This window comes from Ambystoma mexicanum, chromosome 2q (assembly GCF_040938575.1).
Source record: "Ambystoma mexicanum isolate Mex_15411 chromosome 2q, UKY_AmexF1_1, whole genome shotgun sequence".
NCBI classification, from domain to species: Eukaryota; Metazoa; Chordata; class Amphibia; order Caudata; family Ambystomatidae; genus Ambystoma; species Ambystoma mexicanum.
The window spans coordinates 1,436,397,166-1,436,419,700 of record NC_090924.1 but is presented as its reverse complement, the minus strand read 5'-3'; the positions used below and the strand labels follow the sequence as shown (position 1 = coordinate 1,436,419,700).

Below are 22,535 nucleotides of genomic sequence, written 5' to 3'. Positions count from 1 at the left end.
CGAAAGCGCAATCTAATGGTAAAAATGACCAACACCAACATAACCACCAAAATACACAGCCAAAGACCAAACAGACCACAAGACACAAAATGATACACTTCAAGCTAGTCAACGACAGATCTGTGTCCAAGCACTCTACAGAAATATAAGATCTGCTGAGCGGCGCAGGGATAGACATCCTATTCCTCACAGAAACATGGCTACCTCAAAACTACAAGGTAATAGTACATGACTGCCTACCCAATGACTTAAAACTCAAGCAAACCAACAGAGAAGAAAAAAAGATGAGGAATACTCTCTGTAGCATACAAGGACCAGCTAACAATAACACTGTTAAACATCCCAAACTGAGAATCACTCATCCTACATCTATCCCTAGATCGTCAAAACAACCTAATTTTTTCACTCATCTACCCGACCTTAGTGGACATCTTTGTGAATGCCTTCATGGACGCCATCACCAACATGGCCATTAAACATGTTCCCCTAATCATTCTTGGAGACTAAAACATATGGTTTGAAGAAGAGAACATCGACTCGCCTGCAACACTTACAAATCAACTAGTGAGAATGCATCTACGACAACTGGTGAAAGGAGCGACACACATAGCAGGCCATACAGTAGATGCAACCTTCGGCAACAAAAACCTGGTCATAAATCCACTTGCAATGCAAATCCTCTGGGGCGCCCACCTCATTATACCTTTCCTGATCCAACTGCCAACAACGATACCAGACAACCTCTCTAAAAATCCTCCCTTTCTGAAACAAAATTGGAGAGCAATTAACAGGGTGGACCTAAATGCGAAAATGGAAGCCGCAAAACCATCAATCACCATTCTAGATGCAGCCAGAATAGAAGAAAGAACAGACACAATCCTAAAATGGACCACGGAAACATAAAATGGCATTGCACCACAAAAAACCTTTCACTCCTCCACCCCACTAAAGAAAACAATGGCAAGATGGTCCACCACGCATCTCAAAGCACTGAACAAAACAATAGAAAATTAGAGCAAGAATGGAGGAAAATCTATGACCAACACAAAAAAACTGCATACTAAAGCCAGATTAGACTACACAGAGTGGATTGCAAAAACAAGCAATGGTGTGTGGGCGGTGTGCAGGAAGCGCGCTTAGTCACGGGTGAAGTTGGTGGAGATTACTGCAAGTTCTTTGTGACTAAACTGATGCATTAAAAAAATGTGATATCGCTGACAACCGAGTCTGTCTTTCTCTTCTCTTTGTTCTACACACTGGAGGAGTCTGTCTTGCGTTATGATTGCAACAGAGAGACATGTCTATCCCTCAAATACACTACACGTAGCGCACGTGGTATGCGGGCAGTGTGTTCAGTGTTTGGCGTGAGGTGTACCGGTTGCCGACTAGCATTTGGGGAACATTTTGATCCATTTGCATTACCTCGGGTGAGTGGAAATAGCTTGACTTGCTTATTGTAGCGACTCCCGGAGATTTTCTTTTTTTCCATTAACACTTCAGCATATTGAATTTATCCAGTTGAAGCCTCTTTAAAACACATGGCTTACACCTTATACACTAACATGCCTAACCAAAGCCGATTATTTACTGAAAATTAACTATCAGTTGATACTGACAAAGTGATTCGATCAGATTTGGCAAGGGAAATAGTGCCTCAACCTAAGAATGAAATGATCAACTTAGACGAACCACTGTTTCCAACTACGCGCTCTTTTGCTTAAGCAGTAGTAGGAGTTGAGAAATCAGTAACAGTTACTCAGCAGGAAAACGTTCCAGCTACAAAGTCTCTAAAAAAGTTCAACAAATGTTGGCGCAAAATAAAGCTCTACTACTTGTTTGTTCCTTAGAAGAGCGCCTACAAATACTTAATGACTCAGAAGATTCATGCTCTTTGGATCATTTAGATTTAGAAGACCTGGAAAACTGTGCGCAGAAAGACTGGATATCGGATGTCTCCATGCTAGCGCCAACAGTATCCTGATAATTGGCAAAACGTGTGCGTCTCTCCCTAGAACCAAGGACAGGATATTTACATACTTGGGATGTAAGGGAGAATGTTAGCCTTCATCGGACCTGTCGCTTTTCGCTGGAGAAGCGGCCCCGAAAGCGACCATGGTGGAGACTTAAAACAACTAAGAATTAAACAAAGTAGCTTTTTTAAGACCAGGGATCAGGAAGATAATGTTGGGGTAGACCCAGATTTATATCACCAAAATATACAAGTAAGTAAGACTAATGATGAAGAAGTGATGCATCTTCTTTCTATCCCTATATTAACACAGATTTTGAACTCAGTGGATAAGGGCCTACAATACGAACTAGGCGAAGTGCGGCAGACTCTTAAAGACCTGGGATCAAAGATGTTTTTCCTTGAGGGTTTCATTATGGGCTTTCTTAAACCATCTAATAATGTAGTAATCTCGGGGTACCTTTTGGAGATTTGTAATACAAAATCAAAAAAAATACCAATTCTGTGGCAACCCAGGTCCTAGGCGAAGGACTGATAATAAATAATTATTAATAAGAGGAGGAGGTTCAAAATGTGGCGATGGAAAGTGCAAAATTGTTGGAAAATGGGTGTGTATATGTCCCTGAGATAGAATTTCTGAGACTACCAAATACTAAACGTAGGAGTAGCGTTAAAAATCATCACAAAAAAACAAAATACTGCAGGTAAGAAAGGGCCTGGAGGCTCAAGGAAATGTTTGTGCAATTTGAACAAAATAATTAGAAGAGAAAGAAGAGGCAGATGTCTGACAAAGTATGACGCCTATTGAGGTTGAGAGTTGTGAACAGGGCAAAATAAAAACAAAAGAGCAAAAAACAGGAGAGAAACAGTGGTTAAAGGAAAGGGTGCGATTACTAACTCTCTGAGACCCACGGCAGTGCAAGACAATTCTAAGAACTTTAGTATATTTACTACCTATTCTGATGACTTTGAGATGACAAATTTAGAAAATGAAGGCAACATTGTGGTAAAGAAAGTAAAAACTTTAAAAGTGATTATGGATAACACTGAGATACCAATAGATGATCTACGAGGGACTAGTCAGCTAGATGAGGATAACCCAACAATAAAAATAATTACCAACAAGTTAACGCCAACGGTGCGGGAGTTTATACCAAAGAACTTGTTCACCTCAGATGAGAAACGGGTTTACCCAATATTTATGACCAGAGAAGAACGACAAAATAAAACTCTGAGTCAAACAACAACATACATACCAAAGAATTTGACACCCTTGCATGAAAAAAGTGCTTATTCAATATTTCCGTCTTAGAAGATAGATGAAATACAACTTTAGATAAAAAAATAAATACAGAAAATCAAACAGGAGAAAACATCACCCTATGTGGGAAAACACAACACTTCAGATAACTAAAAAAATAAGCATCAATGGGGAGATGAGAAAGAGCATTTCATGTTACCAAGAAGGGATGATACTTTCTGCAGAAGCCAACAACAAAAATAAATGATATTGGGAAAGTGGTAAGAGAGAACTTTAGTTGCCTATATTTGGAACGAAAATGTAAGACTAAATGTGCTTTTCTTCTAAACGGGCGCTATATTCTGGCTCTTTTGAAAGCAAACCCAAAATTGGTGTTGATTAACTCTACAGATATAACAAGAGTAGAGTCTTTCGATCAAGTTAGAGTAGACACGGTATGTTTGGGTTTTGCATCTGAATTGATCAGAAATGTGATCCTCAATGAGGATTACATGTTTTATCAATTGGGATTAAGATATTGTTGACCAAAGAATGAACAGTAAATCAGGAGGGGAGTGAATTAGTATCAAGCACACATGATCAGCTGTTAATTAATGTAGATGTGAGTAAAAACTCCTCAAGTAGTATCAGGGATATCAGACACGACAAGAGACATGGATTATGGATGTCACTATACTTGAAGGTTTCACGTTATGTTATGAACCAGCTAGGAAAGGGACTAGGGTTGGACCATTTGGTGGACGTGTTTGTGGAATTTGAAATGGATGTTATCTCTCCATGTCATAAATAGTAACTGAGTTAAACAACCTCCTGTGTGTCGAGTTAAGTGTGGAAAGAGTAGGAGAAGAAATATTGAAACCTTGTCTTGTGTTAAATGTGTATTATAACCTTGACATTTCAGTCCATAAACCCCTTTTATGAGCTACTTGAACATCTAAATAAGGTAAATATATAATTAAACAGCTTATTAGCATTGCCAATAAGACTAGGAGGATTTGCAATTACACAAGAGATACAATAGGATCCCCCTTATGGTGATTGCATGTTTTTTACATAGATGGAGAGCTGAAGCCAAAATACCACTGGGAAATTGATGTCTCCTTTTGGGATACACTAAGAACATTTGTGAGGAGCTGGCTGTTGAAGAATAAACATTGAGTAGTCATTACCACACCAGGAGGTAGGTCCCTTCGATAGAACTATGTAACCTCTTGAAATACATATCCTAGCGGCAAACTATTTGGGATAAACAATTTAAATAGACCCTATTATTTTTAGGCTACTCAGAGGTGAGGAGTGATTGGCTTTTCTTCTCCATGCTAAATCCCAAAAATCATCAGTTTAAGACCACCATGGGGCACCGATGAGAGGTAGGGCCACCGGGAACAGTGAACTATTAATCTGTATTGATACAAATGATTCGTCTTCAAGTATAACAATATTAAAACACAACCGCTTTCTATTATCTCTTTATTATACAGATTACTCTGAAGAACTTAGAAGAACATTTGAATTTATGAACACTGTATAAGTATTTGTTTTTGCTCCTGAGGAAGGGAACTAGAGTCCCGAAACGCGTTGAGGTTTTATATGTGAACTGAAAACTATGACATACAGAGAATGAAATCTGTATAATACAATATACATATAACATTGTTGTAATACATGTGGAATAACGGACAATAGTACTATCAACTAAAAACAGGTTGGTCTTCACAAGAAGAAATATATATAAATAAATTGTATACAAAAAAAGTTTTTTTCTAAAGAAACAGATTCAACTAGTCACGTCAATAACATTTAATAGGAGCAGAGGATCCATTTACGGAACCATTGGGTAATCCCAAACAGCTTGATAAATTATTGAGATAAGTATCAGAGTAATACAAATCAACAATTGTTTGCCTTTTGACAATCCCTTGAGTGTGCAGGGGACGCAAGTGATCCACAGCCCGTGGACACTCTTTGTTCTTTCTTCTTATGACCACCACAAGCTAGTGTCAGGGTTGTGTCCCTCTCCTCTGCACCTCACTACTTTCCCTAACATTTTTGAATACCTAAAGATATTGGTGTGCAGCAGTGTTTGTTCCTTTTTTGTGTGTATTATAACCCTGACAATGAGAGAGCTAATGATATTCTGGGATTTGAGCATATGGAATGGTAATGTAAATGGGGATATTACCCCTTATTTTACTAAGGTGGGTAACAATTCAGCGTCCACACTGGATTATATATTCACCACTAAGGACATTTTCTTTTTTTTACAAACTAAACATGTGGCTGTCTTAGATGAGGGAAACCATAAACCTTTGATGCTCACTTTATTAATAGAGATTCAAGAACATGTACCGGATTTGAATATGAGTCTCTAAATAAGATAAAGGAATAACTCAGTTATCAGGAGACCCTGGTTTGCTATTCAATTTAGTTAACATATGTCAGAGTGTCTGGGGGAATCTGGTTTAACAGTATTCAATTCAAAAGATTTTACTCTGTGTGTACAAAAGGTTTTGAAAGGGCTGTACCCAATGAAACAATCAAGCTCAAACCCACAAAGACATAAGTTTGCCCAAGAGACTCATGAGAAGCAAAAAAGCCTATAGAAGGCCATTTAGGATTCTTAGGAAAACGGAATCACTGTGACACAACTTGTTAAGAAAATTAAAACTGAACTATTCTAATTGTTTGAAGGCCAATAAACATTCAAAATATCAAAAGACACAGAAATAAATGCTGTGCTTTTAACCCAAAATGTGGACCCTTGTAAAGCCTAGTGCCCTACAGAAATCTTTGCAATTAAGTTCTATTGTCAAAAAAGACTGGGTAGACATTTTTACCAGGATATATACATCACCACAGGTAAAGATGGTATCAGTACCCCGGGAGATAATAGATAATGATTTAAATTGAAATATCCTTCATACAGATTTAGAAGACATCGAACGAGCCATTAGGAAATGCAAAAAATCAAATGCACCTGACCAGATGGTTTAATGAATCTGATCCAGTTTTGTGGCTTAGGATTTTATATGAACTATTTAGAAACATTATCAAAGAAAAAAATGTCCTTCTTCGTGGAGAGATGCTTTGATAGTGTTGATTTATAAAAGGGGAAATAGGTTGGATCCAAGCAATTACTGACCCATCTAACTCTTAGATTCCTCCAATATTTTTTTTACAACATTTATTTTGAGATTACTTGATAAACAGACACATGTTGGGTTGTTTCAAGATATAAATCAATCTGGTTTTAAAAAAAGAACCAATGTCTCCTTGAACTGTTTGATTATTAGGCTATTGACTATACAAGACAAATGGCATAAAGACAGATCTATGCTGCCTTCTTAGATATCATAAAGGCAGTCAACAGACACTCTGGACAAAATTAAGTCTTCAGGAGTGTCCTAAAAGATTAATAGAAATGTTAAAAGCATTGTATTCAGATACAAGGATAAAGGTGATGTTAGATGGAAAAGGTAATTGCTTGTACTGGATAAATATGACCTGTGGTTACGACAAGGATGTGTCTTAGCCCCATATCTGTTTAATGTCTATATTTCTGATCTAGGGAATAATTTGGAAAGGATTAACTCTAATCCCCCGAAATTGGAAAATTTGGGAATCCAAGACCTATTGTATACAGATGATTTAGTACTATTTGACTATACTTCAATGGGGCAACACAGGTAATTGTCTTAGATAAATGGCTATTTCCAACAATATTACTTAACACTCAATGTTAAGAAATCAAAAATTCTGGCCCAATTCAATGAAGAAAAAGGAAAGTACATTTTTTGCTGGTCTATAAGCGGTAAAAAATTGGAAAGAGTTCAATTTTTGAAATATATGGATATGTTTATTTGTAAAAGACAAGAGGTTTATAGGCAAGTTGTCACTTGTAAGGTTGCAGTGATGACGTCAATTTCTCAATTGAAGCAACTGGACAGAAGATATGGCAGGTTCTCCTTTAAACGTTGACTCAATGTTATCCTCAAAAGATAGTTCTTTGGTTAATCCATTGTGCAGAAGTCAACGAGGACGAGGGAAATTGCCCACTCTATGAAGGCAAAGTGTGGTGAAAATTTCTATCTCTATTCCGGGGTGTGCTACTGCCCGCTATAAGACACATGTTGGGCATTACCTCAATAAAGGCAATGATTAATTGGAGATATTTACAGCTATACAACAGGCTCCTGGCTCCCACACATGGTACTCTTTTAAGAACTATAATGATTCAAGGGAAATGTAAACCCTTAGAGGTATGGGTACAGAGGTATAGAAAGATTACATAACAAATAGGGGTAACTGAAGAAACCCTCCATCTAGTTCCAGGTAAAATAAAAGCACCTCTTCACTTATGATATTTGATATTACAATTCATTACCAAGAATCATGCAGAAATATACATTTAAAAAATGTAGACGAGCCTGGATACAAATTAAATTAAATCTATATCCTACACAATAATTAAGTGGAGCAAGATCCAAGAACCCTAGAGTGGAAAGAACCTGCCGCTTTTGTCTTAGAGAACTAGGAACATTAAAACATTTGGTAGTGGAATGGCTGCCTCTTGCAGAACTTTGAAGATGAACTTTTAGGAAATTTCAGATGGGTCTCGAAGGAAAAGGGATTGAGAAATGATGGCATATATTTAAATGTGACCCTTTCTCATCTCTATTAATTTCTGGGAAAAGATTTTTTGAAATACTTTTGGGTTCAGATTGTTGAGTAGATATTTAAAAAGAGAAAAGGAGAGGGAAAAAAGGAAAGAAAATAAAGTAAGAGAAAAAAAGACAATTTATGAAAGTGTCAGGTGAGGACAAAGACGGTGAATATGGCAAGGAAAATGTGCACAAAATCACACAGTGAATAGCTTTGAGTCAAACAACATGCACAAAGGAACCAAGACTCGTGTATACTAAAACCCAGGAGTGCAAACAGAGTGTGACAACAATACAAATATATGAAAATGGATGTGGGGTAAGCACTTAGAAGCTCCTTATGACTGCAAGGAAAGTCGGCAAGCTCCTTACCCACAATTGCTGTTACAGGTGCTGACAGCGCTAAGCCCACGTAGAGGGCAAGCAAGGACAGGATCTGTGATCTAACACTCTTGATGGTATTGAATAAGGGAACTTAAAAACAGTACTCACGTGGACAAGAAATACCACTTGAATGTCAGCAAGCCCACGAACCCTGTTGATCAAACAGGGACCCCGAAAGGCTATAACAGCAATGGGAGGATAACTAAATACATAAGACTCAAGACAAGGGGCAAGTAGGAATATTGATTACAGAATAATGAGGAAAACATAGGCATTCACACAGGGACTAGTTACAACAGCACCTCACACCTAATAATCAATGGGAAATAAATGCAGAAGTGCAAGGGAAAACATGGAATGGATTCCAAGAGAAAGTAAAGGAGCAGGGAAAACGAAATTATAAAAGCAAACTCCCCCCAGCCCCCCATCCAAAGAAAAGGCAGGAAGCTAAATCTATAAAGAGGAAAGACTAAAGCATCAAGGTTTACAGCAGCAAAGGACAAAGAAATATAGAACACAGGCAAACTGGGCTGCAACAAAAGGGAAAGCACTGAGAAATGCTGCCTGCAAACTGAGGAAGACAGAAAGGGAATCTAGGAAGCAGAAATCAATTAAGCACATACATTTGAAATCCAGGGATAAGGAACAAGAAATAGAAAATTGGAACTAGGCACAAAGCTAAGAACCAGGAACCAGTCACAAACAGGAACACTGCATCAATGACCAGCGCTGGACTGAAGCAAACAGAGGCTTTTAAAGCTGCTTAATGAGCACACGCCTCAGGTGTGCTGCTTGCTGCACCTGCAGCCACAGGTGTTGCCTATCCTCCACCCAGCCTTGTCCTGCAAGGGTGGAGATGAAGCTGTGGCCAGGCATTCTGGGAAGCATAGTCATTTGATTAAAGTAGCATGCTGGTTGCCAAAAACCTGGAATGGATCCGGAAGGGAAGTAGCTTGGAAAATAAAGATTTAGCGCTCCCAATTCATCACAGCACTGTAGCATAAGGTTCGGAAGGAAAGTCCTGTAGGGAATAAACCCCAAATTATGCCCCCAAGTGGTGGGAACAGGAGCGAAGGGAGCAAATCGTGACAGAAAGAGATAAGCATCAAGAACGTTTCCCCTAGTTTTTAGATGAATTGCTAAAAAAGAAAATTCCTTTTTTTTGGTTCTATGTAATAATGTCCCCGCAAAAATGTCTCCTGACAAAAAAAAGGCATTATTGCATTGAACATGTGGGGGGCACACCCACAGCCTCCACATTTTGTTTTTTTTTACAAGGTTAGCAGGGGACAGCCCCACAACCCGTCCCCATACATAATGTCACCATATATAATGTTGCCAATGGCTTTTCCCAGCGGCATTATGTATGGGGACATTATTACCCAATACCTTTTTTTCTTCTTTTTTTACTATCCAATGACATGATTTTTCAAATGATGTCATTAATGTTAAATGAGTTTAATCTTTTAAATGTTTTCTTCTTTTTAAGTTATAAGGTAATGATTTTTGTGTAAACTTTGTGAAACATAAAAAAAAGAAATCAAGAAACACCCATAAAGAAATTTTTATCATTATAAACGAGATAAGAAACCCATCCATGTGCAACAATGCAACAACCCTTACACAAAAGCTATGCCACGACCTTGCCAAAAACTTCAAGACCCAAATCACCAGCATCTAGCAAGTCACACAAAGCAAGCAAAAAAGTACATTTGATCGGCTCAACTAGCCAACAGCGGAACCACCAAACAGACTAATCCACCTCCTGCCGATATCAACAGATACAATCTACAGCTTGGAAAGCAAAAGCCATAGAGAGGGCTCTCCAGCAGACCCCTGCCCACCAGATGTTTACAAAACCATCCTAACTCAGAGAATATGGCAGAATACTACCTCAACCTCTTCAACCTCTCACTGGCAACAGGAACGGTGCCACAAGCCTTCAAATGGGCATACATGAAGCCACTCTTTAAAGACACATCTGGAAGCATGGAAGACTTAGCCAACTACAGACCAATTTCAACTCCACAGCTCTCTGGGTAAGATCATTCCTGACAGAAAGAACATAAACAATCTGGATAGCGCCTTTCAAGTCAGCACCTCGGAAAACAGCAGGTGGATTCCTACAGAGCTCGCCCCTGTCTATGTTACTCTTCAACATCTATAAGACCCCTTTGATTAACCTCATCATAAAACATGGCCTCACTTGCTCCAACTCCACAGATGATGCTCAAATCATCTATAAAATCAATGCCAGCGAAGAACAAAACCCAAAACGTACTGAGTGCCTCAGTAAACTAAACCAATGGATGAGCACCAACGGCCTTAAATTCAACCTGGACAAAACCAAAATCATGATTGCACCCAAACACCAGGTGAACAACCATCACATTTATGGCTCACCAAGCTGGGAAACCCGCCAGAACCATCCAAAGTGGTCAAAAATCGCAGAATCCTAATGCACAATGAACTAACACTAGAAGCACGAGTCAATGCAGCAATTAAGGAACGCTTCCTCCACCTACACACGATCAAGAAGATATTTCCCTTCTTCTCCTTCACACACAGAACACACACCGTCATCTCTCTCGTCATGTCAAAAATAGCGCATGAAGAAGCTACAATTAATACAGAACGCAGCAGCTAGAATACATCTTAGACATAGTAGAAGAGAAACACATTACATAAACGCTAGGAACGCTACATTGGCTACAGTCAAAAAACACATCTTCTTCAAACCTCTCTGCATAAGACACAGAGCGATTCACAGCCAAGGGATGGAATTTATACAGGAGAAAATCTCCATCTACAACCAACGCCAACTCTAAAATTCTGCAATGACATTGGCCTCAAACGAAAACAACACTCAAAACATGCATAGTGGTGGAACTCTGTAACTCGCTCCCAAAGGAAATATGAATGACAGAAGATCACCTGAAATTCAGGAAACTGGTAAAAACATGGCTCTTTAATGCAACAAACTGAAGAAAACATCAAAGCAACAGACCCTGCCACCGCAACACAAGAGAACCTTATGGGATGGCAACACTCAAAGAAAATCCACCCCAAATCCAGTAGAAATAAGTCTAAGCCAAAGGGCTAATCCATTGTAAAAACAACATAGACAACCCCTGACTAACCCCAACAAAAAATCTCTAACACTCAACATACCCACAACCAACACAGAAGCAACATGACACAGACCTTCAACAGAAAACACCCAAACCACAAGCACTCTACCAACTCGCCACCACACCCAACATGCAGATGAAACACCTGCATACAACCATCCACACAAACATCACACAAAAGGAAATCTACCAACATCATACCAGCACACAGTGACCGTTTTTTCCAAACTGAAGCTACCGACAGCACATCAAAACTCTCTTCCACTTTCCCCTCTCAATCCTACTAATCTACTATCCCAACCCGTTTCCTTTTCAGACCCGCGAGAGTGCATGGAGGCCATAAGAAAAGGCAGCAGTTTGCAGTACAAGTCACATTAACATAACATAACACTCATAATAGTGAATGCCAACCTAGATTTTGTTGTGTAGAACATTCAGGACTCCAGAATTTAATTGCAAGGTTATGGGCAAGAAGAGTGTTCAGGAGAAACAGCTTTGTTGGTAAATACCCCTGCATTCATTTGCTACCTCCACAAAAAATGCCTCACCAAACTAAACGCAGGGTACTGGTACAGGGACATTTGGGGAATGGGTAGAGTGTGGCGGTTGTATGAGTAGTTGAAACATGGTAAGGGAATAAGTTGCAAAGTTGGAATGCCACGATAATCATATGAAGCAAACACCAGTCCAAGATGGCGTCTGGAATGACGGAAAGGGACAGGAAGTCCAAGGGAAGCACTTTCTGGCCAGGAAGCAATCATAGATATTTTTCTTAGATTTACAGTAAAAATGTCAACTTTCAGATTCTGCTCCTTGTGTTTGTGTGCAGCCAGCCTCTTTTTATTTCCTTTCTTTTTGGTGTGTCTCTGAATAGTGTCCCCTTGGTGCATTCTCTTCAATGCTACCATACCATTGTTTTGCTATGTGCTGCGGTCCCCTCAGATAGTACTCTCTCGCCAGCAGTTCCAGTGTGTCTGTGTCTTCCCTGTGTGCTAGAGCATGTCTTAACTTTCTCTTGTCTGTCTTCTGCTTCGCTTGCAACACACTTCCTCCCACTCTCTGTTTCCACTCTGGTCTTGGTAAGATCCCATGCTGAATGCCCCAGTGCTTCCTTCGTTTAAAGCACTGCGACTAAATGCCTGCAGTGCCCGCTGGAATCAAGCTGCCCATAGTTCCACACCGGTTAAGCAATACACTACAGTTGCATGGACCTGTTTCCACACCGGAGAGACACTATTCTGGTTCAGATTTGACTGTCTTTTAGGTGGTCCAACAAATAGCAGTGATTCAGCTCTCCAGTGCTTGTCTCCCTTTTGCCTGTGTGGACCAACCTACCCAAATCAGAGCTTGGTTGGGGTGGCTACAAGGGAGGATTAGCATCAAGTACTGAAAGTGATCTCTTTGTTATATGTCAACATATGTGGGACCAGGCAGAGAGGTGTTTTAGGGTGGTGAAGTGGGTGGCTGCCTGGGGTGCATGTCCCTTGTAAGGAAACAGGATTAACTTTTGCCAGGCTGGGCATGGAGACTACCTTTCAAGCTCACAAGTTTGTGATTTATGTACTTTTCAAGTCTTTTTTTTTTAATTAAGAAGAACATATTAATTTAGTAAGATGTGTGATCAAGTACCAACATTGGAGACTGGGATCAAATCCTTCACTCATTGAATAAAGTATGTGATCCTGGTCAAATCCTTAAGTTTGACTCCGCCTTATCTTTCAAAATTTGGAGTCACTAGAACCTGTACACACTGCATGCTCTTCAAAAAAAGGCGCTCTCATGGTTTACTCAACTTTAGTGCAGTAATGGCAAAGCCAACATGATGGCTTGTGAATGTTGTCTTCTTTGTTGCAGCCCATTCAACATACAAAGAAATATTTGTGTTTCCAAATGTGTGGATCACCATGAGGATGTTGATGAATGTTGAGAGGCGTTCAACAAATTAAAAGTGATCAAAACCTATTTATGGTCTTTAATGGCTGAAGAGAGGCCACTGGCTCTAAATATAACTTCAGCTTAGAGCACAATGATTGAAAAGATAGATTAAGTGAAAGCCATTCAGGCTTTTGCGGGAGCAACATATATGAGAATTTTCTTTATGTACCTAATGACCATTTACATGAGATAGTGAAAGGGAATTCTTTTGTAAAATCTTTGCTGTGCCTTAGTACTTTTAAGTACTGCAATTACAAGATCACAAAACCAGCTTTTTTCAACATTGCAATGATTTTGTAATGTTGGGGTGGGAGTTGCCGCAGTGGTATGTGCTGCTTTCTAGTGTTTCACACGGGGTGCTAGTTTGTCAACTGTTGCTGTGTTGATCATGTACACTGCTCTCACAGGCCTACGAGGCATAGGCCACACTCTAGGACACTGCAGAAAGCAAGTAAGCATAAGAGCATGCACTGGTCTTCCCTGACACTGGGGACCAGTCGGATATGGCCTCTGCATAGAGGGCCACTGCACACTGGGTGTCCACCTCTGCTTGAGGGAAACTTGCTCTCCACTTAAGATTCCCGGGAGGATAGCTCAGCGGCAGCGTGCGCGTCTTGGAAGCAAGACGACACGAAGCAACAACAGGTTCGATCCCCGGGTCCCCGCTTAGAAACCTCTGGGTGTTTAAGCGCGTTACAAATACGTAACTAAAAAAAACCCACTATTGCAACTAAGAAAAACAAACAATTCCTGTAACAGCGCCTCGATGCCTGCAGGCTGTGTGAGCGCTTTATAAATGTTAAATAAATAAATAAATAAATAAAAAAGATTCTCTGCTGAGTCCTACCAGGAACAGCAGTAATGACTTCTCTGTACAGTATGTGGGAGAGGACCGTATACGCTGAGTAACCTCATTGAGGTATGCATTCATCCAGGGGTTCATTTATCGCCTTGTTTCTTTCTCCCCAGGGACCCTGACTGCTGAGCACTCCCCAGCCAGCGTGCAGCAGTTGGTGCTTCTCGTCGCTGTCTTCGATGAAGGTAGGACATCTCCCATGCTGTATATCCAGACATCAAAGGGCCAGGAACGTGGTGGCAGCACGCACCAAGCTTGCAGGAACCTTTAATACTCTTTCAATACTCAGACCTTATAGTAATAGGAACAGGGAGCTAGTATGCTTTGCGCTCATAATACTGCTGTGGTAAGTTTACGTTGCTCTCTTGTTCTTTAGGGAAGTGGCCTGCACTTAGAACATCAAACCATCCATACTGGAGTGAGACTGTCATGAATTTCTTCTCAGCCCACTCATTGCAAAGCACACTGCCCAACTAAAAGTCTAAGTTCATGTTAAGCTGGTATACCGCCCAAAAACTGCACTACCCCCACCTTTTGAGCCTTGGTTACCAAACGGCCCACTAATCTGTCTACAAACACAACTCTCAGAGATGCCTCCACCACAGAAGCCAGTGCCAGTGCCAGCTCCGAGCGAAGACCCACCTAAGGAGCTTCAGAACAATGTCAAAAACTATCCTCCAATCCTACAGATCAATAATAAACGTTTCTCTTGCCCCAACACAGAGCAAATCTCCACCTTGCCCCCACATCTTTCAGCACTCTAGACTGTCTATGGAGGACTACTGCCCCAAGTCACACAACAGTCTTTGTGGCACGCTTGCTGCACCGCACATTGGGTATGCTACCTTCTCCACTCCCCTAGAGTAGCCCAAAGTGGTTGCCGGGCATGAGCCGTAAGCCCTGCCCATCTACTCTCTTGTGCCCTTCAAAGTTCTTCCCCATCTTTACAGCACAACACTACAATCTTCTACTTTACTACGCTCCAAGTTGTCTCTGTATGTACTTGCCACTAATCCACTCAACTTGCTTTCATTTTGCTAATTGAAGACATCTCACTCCTAAACATCTCCTTTGCCCAATGCCTTGAACAGGGCTTTACCCTCTCTGATCACACCCAAGTGGCACCTTTCAACGTAGACCTACATGACTGAGGAAAGTCCCTCAACCACAACTTCCTCTCCCCCCAACCTCACCTCAACAGATCTCACTAGTAACCCCTCACCGCCTGCACACTTCCTCTTTCACTTCCCAGTTGCCATCCCACCTCCACTCTAGCCCCCCCCACCCCCTATCGCTAATGTACATTTAAACCCGACTTGCAAGCTCCCCTTTCCAGGTTAAGGACGGACATCTTCCCTTGAGATTTCCCCACTCCACCAGCCCCCAGACATTCATGGACATCTTACCTTGAGTTTCCTCCACTCCACCAGCCCCCCAGACATTCATGGACATCTTACCTTGAGTTTCCTCCACTCCACCAGCACCCCAGACATTCCTGGACGTCTTCCACTCCACCAGCCCCCAGACATTCATGGACATCTTACCTTGAGTTTCCTCCACTCCACCAGCCCCCAGACATTCATGGACATCTTACGTTGAGTTTCCTCCACTCCACCAGCCCCCCTCCCCCCAGACATTCCTGGACATCTTTCCTTGAGATTTCTCCACTCCACCAGCCCCCCAGACATTCCAGGACATCTTCACTTGAGATTTCTCCACTCCACCAGCCCCCCAGATATTCCTGGACATTTTACCTTGAGTTTCCTCCACTCCACCAGCCCCCACTCCCCCCGACATTCCTAGACATCTTCCCTTGAGATTTCTCCACTCCATCAGCTCCCCAGACATTCCTGGACGTCTTCCACTCCACCAGCCCCCAGACATTCCTGGACACCTTCCCTTGAGATTTCTCCACTCCACCAGCCCCCCAGACATTCCTGGACGTATTCCCTTATTATTTCTCCACTCCACCAGCCCCCCCGATATTCCTGGACATCTTCTACTCCACCAGCCCCCCAGATATTCCTGGCCATCTTGCCTTGAGATTTCCCCACTCCACCAGCCCCCCAGACATTCCTGGACATCTTCCCTTGAGATTTCTCCACTCCACCAGCCCCGCAGATATTCCTGGACATCTTCCCTTGCGTTTCCTCCACTCCACTAGCTCCTCCCCCCAGACATTCCTGCACATCTTCCCTTGAGATTTCTCCACTCCATCAGCCCCCAGACATTCCTGGTCATCTTCCCTTGAGTTTCCTCCACTCCACCAGCTCCCCCTCCCCCAGACATTCCTGGACATTGTCCCTTGAGATTCCTCCACTCCACCAGCCCCAGACATTCCTGGACATCTTCCCTTGAGATCTTGCCTTTCCACCAGCCCCCCAGACATTCCTGGACATCTTCCACTCCACCAGCCCCCCAGATATTCCTGGATATCTTGCCTTGAGATTTCCCCACTCCACCAGCCCCCCCAGACATTCCTGGACATCTTCCCTTGAGATTTCTCCACTCTACCAGCCCCCCAGATATTCCTGGACATCTTCCCCTGCGTTTCCTCCACTCCACCAGCTCCTCCCCCCAGACATTCCTGGACATCTTCCCTTGAGATTTCCCCACTCCACCAGCCCCCCCAGATATTCCTGGATATCTTGCCTTGAGATTTCTCCACTCCATCAGCCCCCCAGACATTCCTGGACATCTTTCCTTGAGATTTCTCCATTCCACCAGCCCCCAGACATTCCTGGACATCTTCCCATGATATGTCTCCACTCCACCAGCGCCCCAGACATTCCTGGACATCTTCCACTCCACCAGCCCCCCAGATATTCTTGGACATCTTCCCTTCAGTTTCCTCCACTCCACCAGCCCCCACAGACATTCCTGGACATCTTCCCTTGAGATTTCTCCACTCCACCAGCCCCCCAGATATTCCTGGACATCTTTCCTTGAGATTTCTCAACTCCACCAGCCCCCCCAGACATTCCTGGACATCGTCCCTTGAGATTTCTCCACTCCACCAGCCCCCCAGATATTCCTGGACATCTTACCTTGAGTTTCCTCCACTCCACCAGCCCAACGCCAGACATTCCTGGACATCTTCCCTTGAGATTTCTCCACTCCATCAGCCCCCCAGACATTCCTGGACATCTTCCCTTGTGATTTTGCCGTTCCACCAGCTCCCCAGACATTCCTGGACATCTTCCACTCCACCAGCCCCCCAGACATTCCTGGACATCTTGCCTTGAGATTACTCCACTCCATCAGCCCCCAGACATTCCTGGACATCTTCCCTTGAGATTTCTCCACTCCACCAGCTCCCAGACATTCCTGGACATCTTCCCTTGAGTTTCCTCCACTCCACCAGCTTCCCTTGATATGTCTCCACTCCACCAGCCCCCCCAGACATTCCTGGACATCTTTCCTTGAGATGTCTCCACTCCACCAGCCCCCCAGACATTCCTGGACACCTTCCCTTGAGATTTCTCCACTCCACCAGCCCCCAGACATTCCTGGACATCTTCCCTTGGGATTTCGCCATTCCACCAGCCCCCCCAGACATTCCTGGACATCTTCTACTCCGCCAGCCCCCCCCAGACATTCCTGGACATCTTCCCTTGATATGTCTCCACTCCACCAGCCCCCCCAGACATTCCTGGACATCTTTCCTTGAGATGTCTCCACTCCACCAGCCCCCCAGATATTCCTGGACATCTTTCCTTGAGATTTCTCCACTCCACCAGCCCCCCCAGACATTCCTGGACATCTTCCCTTGAGATTTCTCCACTCCATCAGCCCCCCAGACATTCCTGGACGTCTTCCACTCCACCAGCCCCCAGACATTCCTGGACATCTTCTACTCCACCAGCCCCCCCCCAGACATTCCTGAACATCTTCTACTCCACCAGCCCCCCCCAGACATTCCTGGACATCTTCCCTTGAGATTCCTCCACTCCACCAGCCCCAGACATTCCTGGACATCTTCCCTTGAGATTTTGCCTTTCCACCAGCCCCCCAGACATTCCTGGACATCTTCCACTCCACCAGTCCCCCAGATATTCCTGGATATCTTTCCTTGAGATTTCCCCACTCCACCAGCCCCCCCAGACATTCCTGGACATCTTACCTTGAGATTTCTCCACTCCACCAGCCCCCCAGATATTCCTGGACATCTTCCCTTGCGTTTCCTCCACTCCACCAGCTCCCCCCCCCAGACATTCCTGGACATCTTACCTTGAGATTTCTCCACTCCACCAGCCCCCCAGATATTCCTGGACATCCTCCCTTGAGTTTCCTCCACTCCACCAGCTCCCCCTCCCCCAGACATTCCTGGACATCATCCCTTGAGATTTTGCCTTTCCACCAGCCCCCCAGACATTCCTGGACATCTTCCACTCCACCAGCCCCCCAGATATTCCTGGATATCTTGCCTTGAGATTTCCCCACTCCACCAGCCCCCCAGACATTCCTGGACATCTTTCCTTGAGAATTCTCCACTCCACCAGCCCCAGACATTCCTGGACATCTTCCCTTGATATGTCTCCACGCCACCAGCCCCCCCAGACATTCCTGGACATCTTTCCTTGAGATTTCTCCACTCCACCAGCCCCCCAGATATTCCTGGACATCTTTCCTTGAGATTTCTCCACTCCACCAGCCCCCCCAGACATTCCTGGACACCTTCCCTTGAGATTTCTCCACTCCACCAGCCCCCAGACATTCCTGGACATCTTCCCTTTAGATTTTGCCGTTCCACCAGCCCCCCAGACATTCCTGGACATCTTCCACTCCACCAGCCCCCCAGACATTCCTGGACATCTTCCCTTACGATTTCTCCACTCCACCAACCCCAGACATTCCTGGACATCTTCCCTTGAGATTTCGCCATTCCACCAGCCCCCCAGATATTCTTGGACATCTTCCCTTCAGTTTCCTCCACTCCACCAGCCCCCCCAGACATTCCTGGACATCTTCCCTTGAGATTTCTCCACTCCACCAGCCCCCCAGACATTCCTGGACATCTTCCACTCCACCATCCCCCCAGATATTCCTGGACATCTTCCCTTGAGATTTCTCCACTCCCCCAGCACCCGCAGACATTCCTGGACATATTCCCTTGAGAGTTCTGCACTCCACCAGCTCCCCAGATATTCCTGGATATCTTCCCTTGAGTTTCCTCCAATCCACCACTCCCCTCCCCCCCAGACATTCCTGGACATCTTATCTTGTAATTTCTCCACTCCCTCAGCCCCCCCCAGACATTCCTGGACATCTTCCCTTTAGATTTCTCCACTCCACCAGCCCCCCAGACATCCCTGGACATCTTGCCCTGAGATGTCTCCACTCCACCAGCCCACCAGACATTCCTGGACATCTTCCACTCCACCAGCCCCCCAGACATTCCTGGACATCTTCCCTTGAGATTTCTCCACTCCACCAGCCCCCCAGATATTCCTGGACATCTTCCCTTGAGATTTCTCCACTCCATCAGCCCCCCAGATATTCCTGGACATCTTTCCTTGCGTTTCCTCCACTCCACCAGCTCCTCCCCCCAGACATTCCTGGACATCTTCCCTTGAGATTTCTCCACTCCATCAGCCCCCAGACATTCCAGACATCTTCCCTTGAGATTTCTCCACTCCACCAGCCTCCAGACATTCCTGGACATCTTCCCTTGAGTTTCCTCCACTCCACCAGCTCCCCCTCCCCCAGACATTCCTGGACATCGTCCCTTGAGATTTCTCCACTCCACCAGCCCCCAGACATTCCTGGACATCTTCCCTTGATATGTCTCCACTCCACCAGCGCCCCAGACATTCCTGGACATCTTCCACTCCACCAGACCCCCAGACATTCCAGGACATCTTCCCTTGAGATTTCTCCACTCCACCAGCCCCCCAGATATTCCTGGACATCTTCCCTTGAGAATTCCCCAACCCACCAGCCCCCCAGACATTGCTGGACATCTTCCTTTGAGATTTCTCCACTCCACCAGCCCCCCAGACATTCCAGGACATCTTCCCTTGAGATTTCTCCACTCCACCAGCCCCCAGACATTCCTGGACATATTCCCCTGAGATTTCACCATTCCACCAGCCCCCCAGACATTCCTGGATATCTTCCCTTGAGATTTCTCCACTCCACCAGCCCCCCAGATATTCCTGGACATATTCACTTGATATTTTTCCACTCCACCAGCCCCCCAGACATTCCTGGACATCTTCCACTCCACCAGCCCCCCAGACATTCCTGGACATCTTCCCTTGAGATATCGCCATTCCACTAGCTCCCCAGACATTCCTGGACATCTTCTACTCCACCAGCCCCCCCAGACATTCCTGGACATCTTCCCTTGAGATTCCTCCACTCCACCAGCCCCAGACATTCCTGGACATCTTCCCTTGAGATTTTGCCTTTCCACCAGCCCCCCAGACATTCCTGGACATCTTGCCTTGAGATTTCTCCACTCCACCAGCCCCCCAGATATTCCTGGACATCTTTCCTTGAGATTTCTCCACTCCACCAGCCCCCCCAGACATTCCTGGACATCTTCCTTTGAGATTTCTCCACTCCATCAGCCCCCCAAACATTCCTGGACGTCTTCCACTCCACCAGCCCCCAGACATTCCTGGACACCTTCCCTTGAGATTTCTCCACTCCACCAGCCCCCAGACATTCCTGGACATCTTCCCTTGATATTTCTCCACTCCACCAGCCCCCCAGACATTCCTGGACATCTTCTACTCCACCAGCCCCCCCCAGACATTCCTGGACATCTTCCCTTGATATGTCTCCACTCCACCAGCCCCCCCAGACATTCCTGGACATCTTTCCTTGAGATTTCTCCAATCCACCAGCCCCCCAGATATTCCTGGACATCTTTCCTTGAGATTTCTCCACTCCACCAGCCCCCCAGACATTCCAGGACATTTTCCCTTGAGATTTCTCCACTCCACCAGCCCCCAGACATTCCTGGACATATTCCCTTGAGATTTCACCATTCCACCAGTTCCCCAGACATTCATGGACATCTTTCACTCCACCAGCCCCCCAGACATTCCTGGACATCTTCCCTTGAGATATCGCCATTCCACTAGCTCCCCAGACATTCCTGGACATCTTCTACTCCACCAGCCCCCCCAGACATTCCTGGACATCTTCCCTTGAGGTTCCTCCACTCCACCAGCCCCAGACATTCCTAGACATCTTCCCTTGAGATTTTGCCTTTCCACCAGCCCCCCAGACATTCCTGGACATCTTCCCTTGAGATTTCTCCACTCCACCAGCCCCCAGACATTCCTGAACATCTTCCCTTGAGTTTCCTCCACTCCACCAGCTCTCCCTCCCCCAGACATTCCTGGACATCGTCCCTTGAGATTTCTCTACTCCATCAGCCCCCCAGACATTCCTGGACATCTTCCCTTGAGATTTCTCCACTCCACCAGCCCCCAGACATTCCTGGACATCTTTTCTTGAGATTTCTCCACTCCACCAGCCGCAGACATTCCTGGACATCTTTCCTTGAGATTTCTCCACTCCACCAGCGCCCCAGACATTCCTGGACATCTTCCTTTGAGATTTCTCCACTCCACCAGCCCCCCCAGACATTCCTGGACATATTCCCTTGAGATTTCACCATTCCACCAGTTCCCCAGACATTCATGGACATCTTTCACTCCACCAGCCCCCCAGACATTCCTGGACATCTTCCCTTGAGATTTCTCTACTCCACCAGCCCCCCCAGACATTTATGGACATCTTCCCTTAAGATTTCTCCACTCCACCAGCGCCCCAGACATTCCCGGACATCTTCCCTTGTAATTTCTCCACTCCCTCAGCCCCCCCAGACATTCCTGGACATCTTCCCTTTAGATTTCTCCACTCCACCAGCCCCCCAGACATTCCTGGACATCTTCCCTTGAGATTTCTCCACTCCACCAGCCCCCCAGACATTCCTGGACATCTTGCCCTGAGATTTCTCCACTCCACCAGCCCACCAGACATTCCTGGACATCTTCCACTCCACCAGCCCCCCAGACATTCCTGGACATCTTCCCTTGAGATTTCTCCACTCCACCAGCCCCCCAGACATTCCTGGACATCTTGCCCTGAGATTTCTCCACTCCACCAGCCCACCAGACATTCCTGGACATCTTCCACTCCACCAGCCCCCCAGACATTCCTGGACATCTTCCCTTGAGATTTCTCCACTCCACCAGCCCCCCAGATATTCCTGGACATCTTCCCTTGAGATTTCTCCACTCCACCAGCCCCCTAGATATTCCTGGACATCTTCCCTTGCGTTTCCTCCACTCAACCAGCTCCTCCCCCCAGACATTCC

General features: G+C 44.8%; 1 protein-coding gene across 1 annotated transcript in view; it reads left to right on the top strand.

The window, feature by feature from the left end:
* F8 (coagulation factor VIII) overlaps positions 1-22,535 on the top strand; it is a 906,500-nt gene that overhangs the window by 465,489 nt on the left and 418,476 nt on the right. Inside the window, exon 5 of the mRNA XM_069648978.1 lies at positions 14,311-14,382. Within this exon, the coding sequence (XP_069505079.1) occupies positions 14,311-14,382 (72 nt within the window). The remainder of the gene's footprint in view (positions 1-14,310; positions 14,383-22,535) is intronic.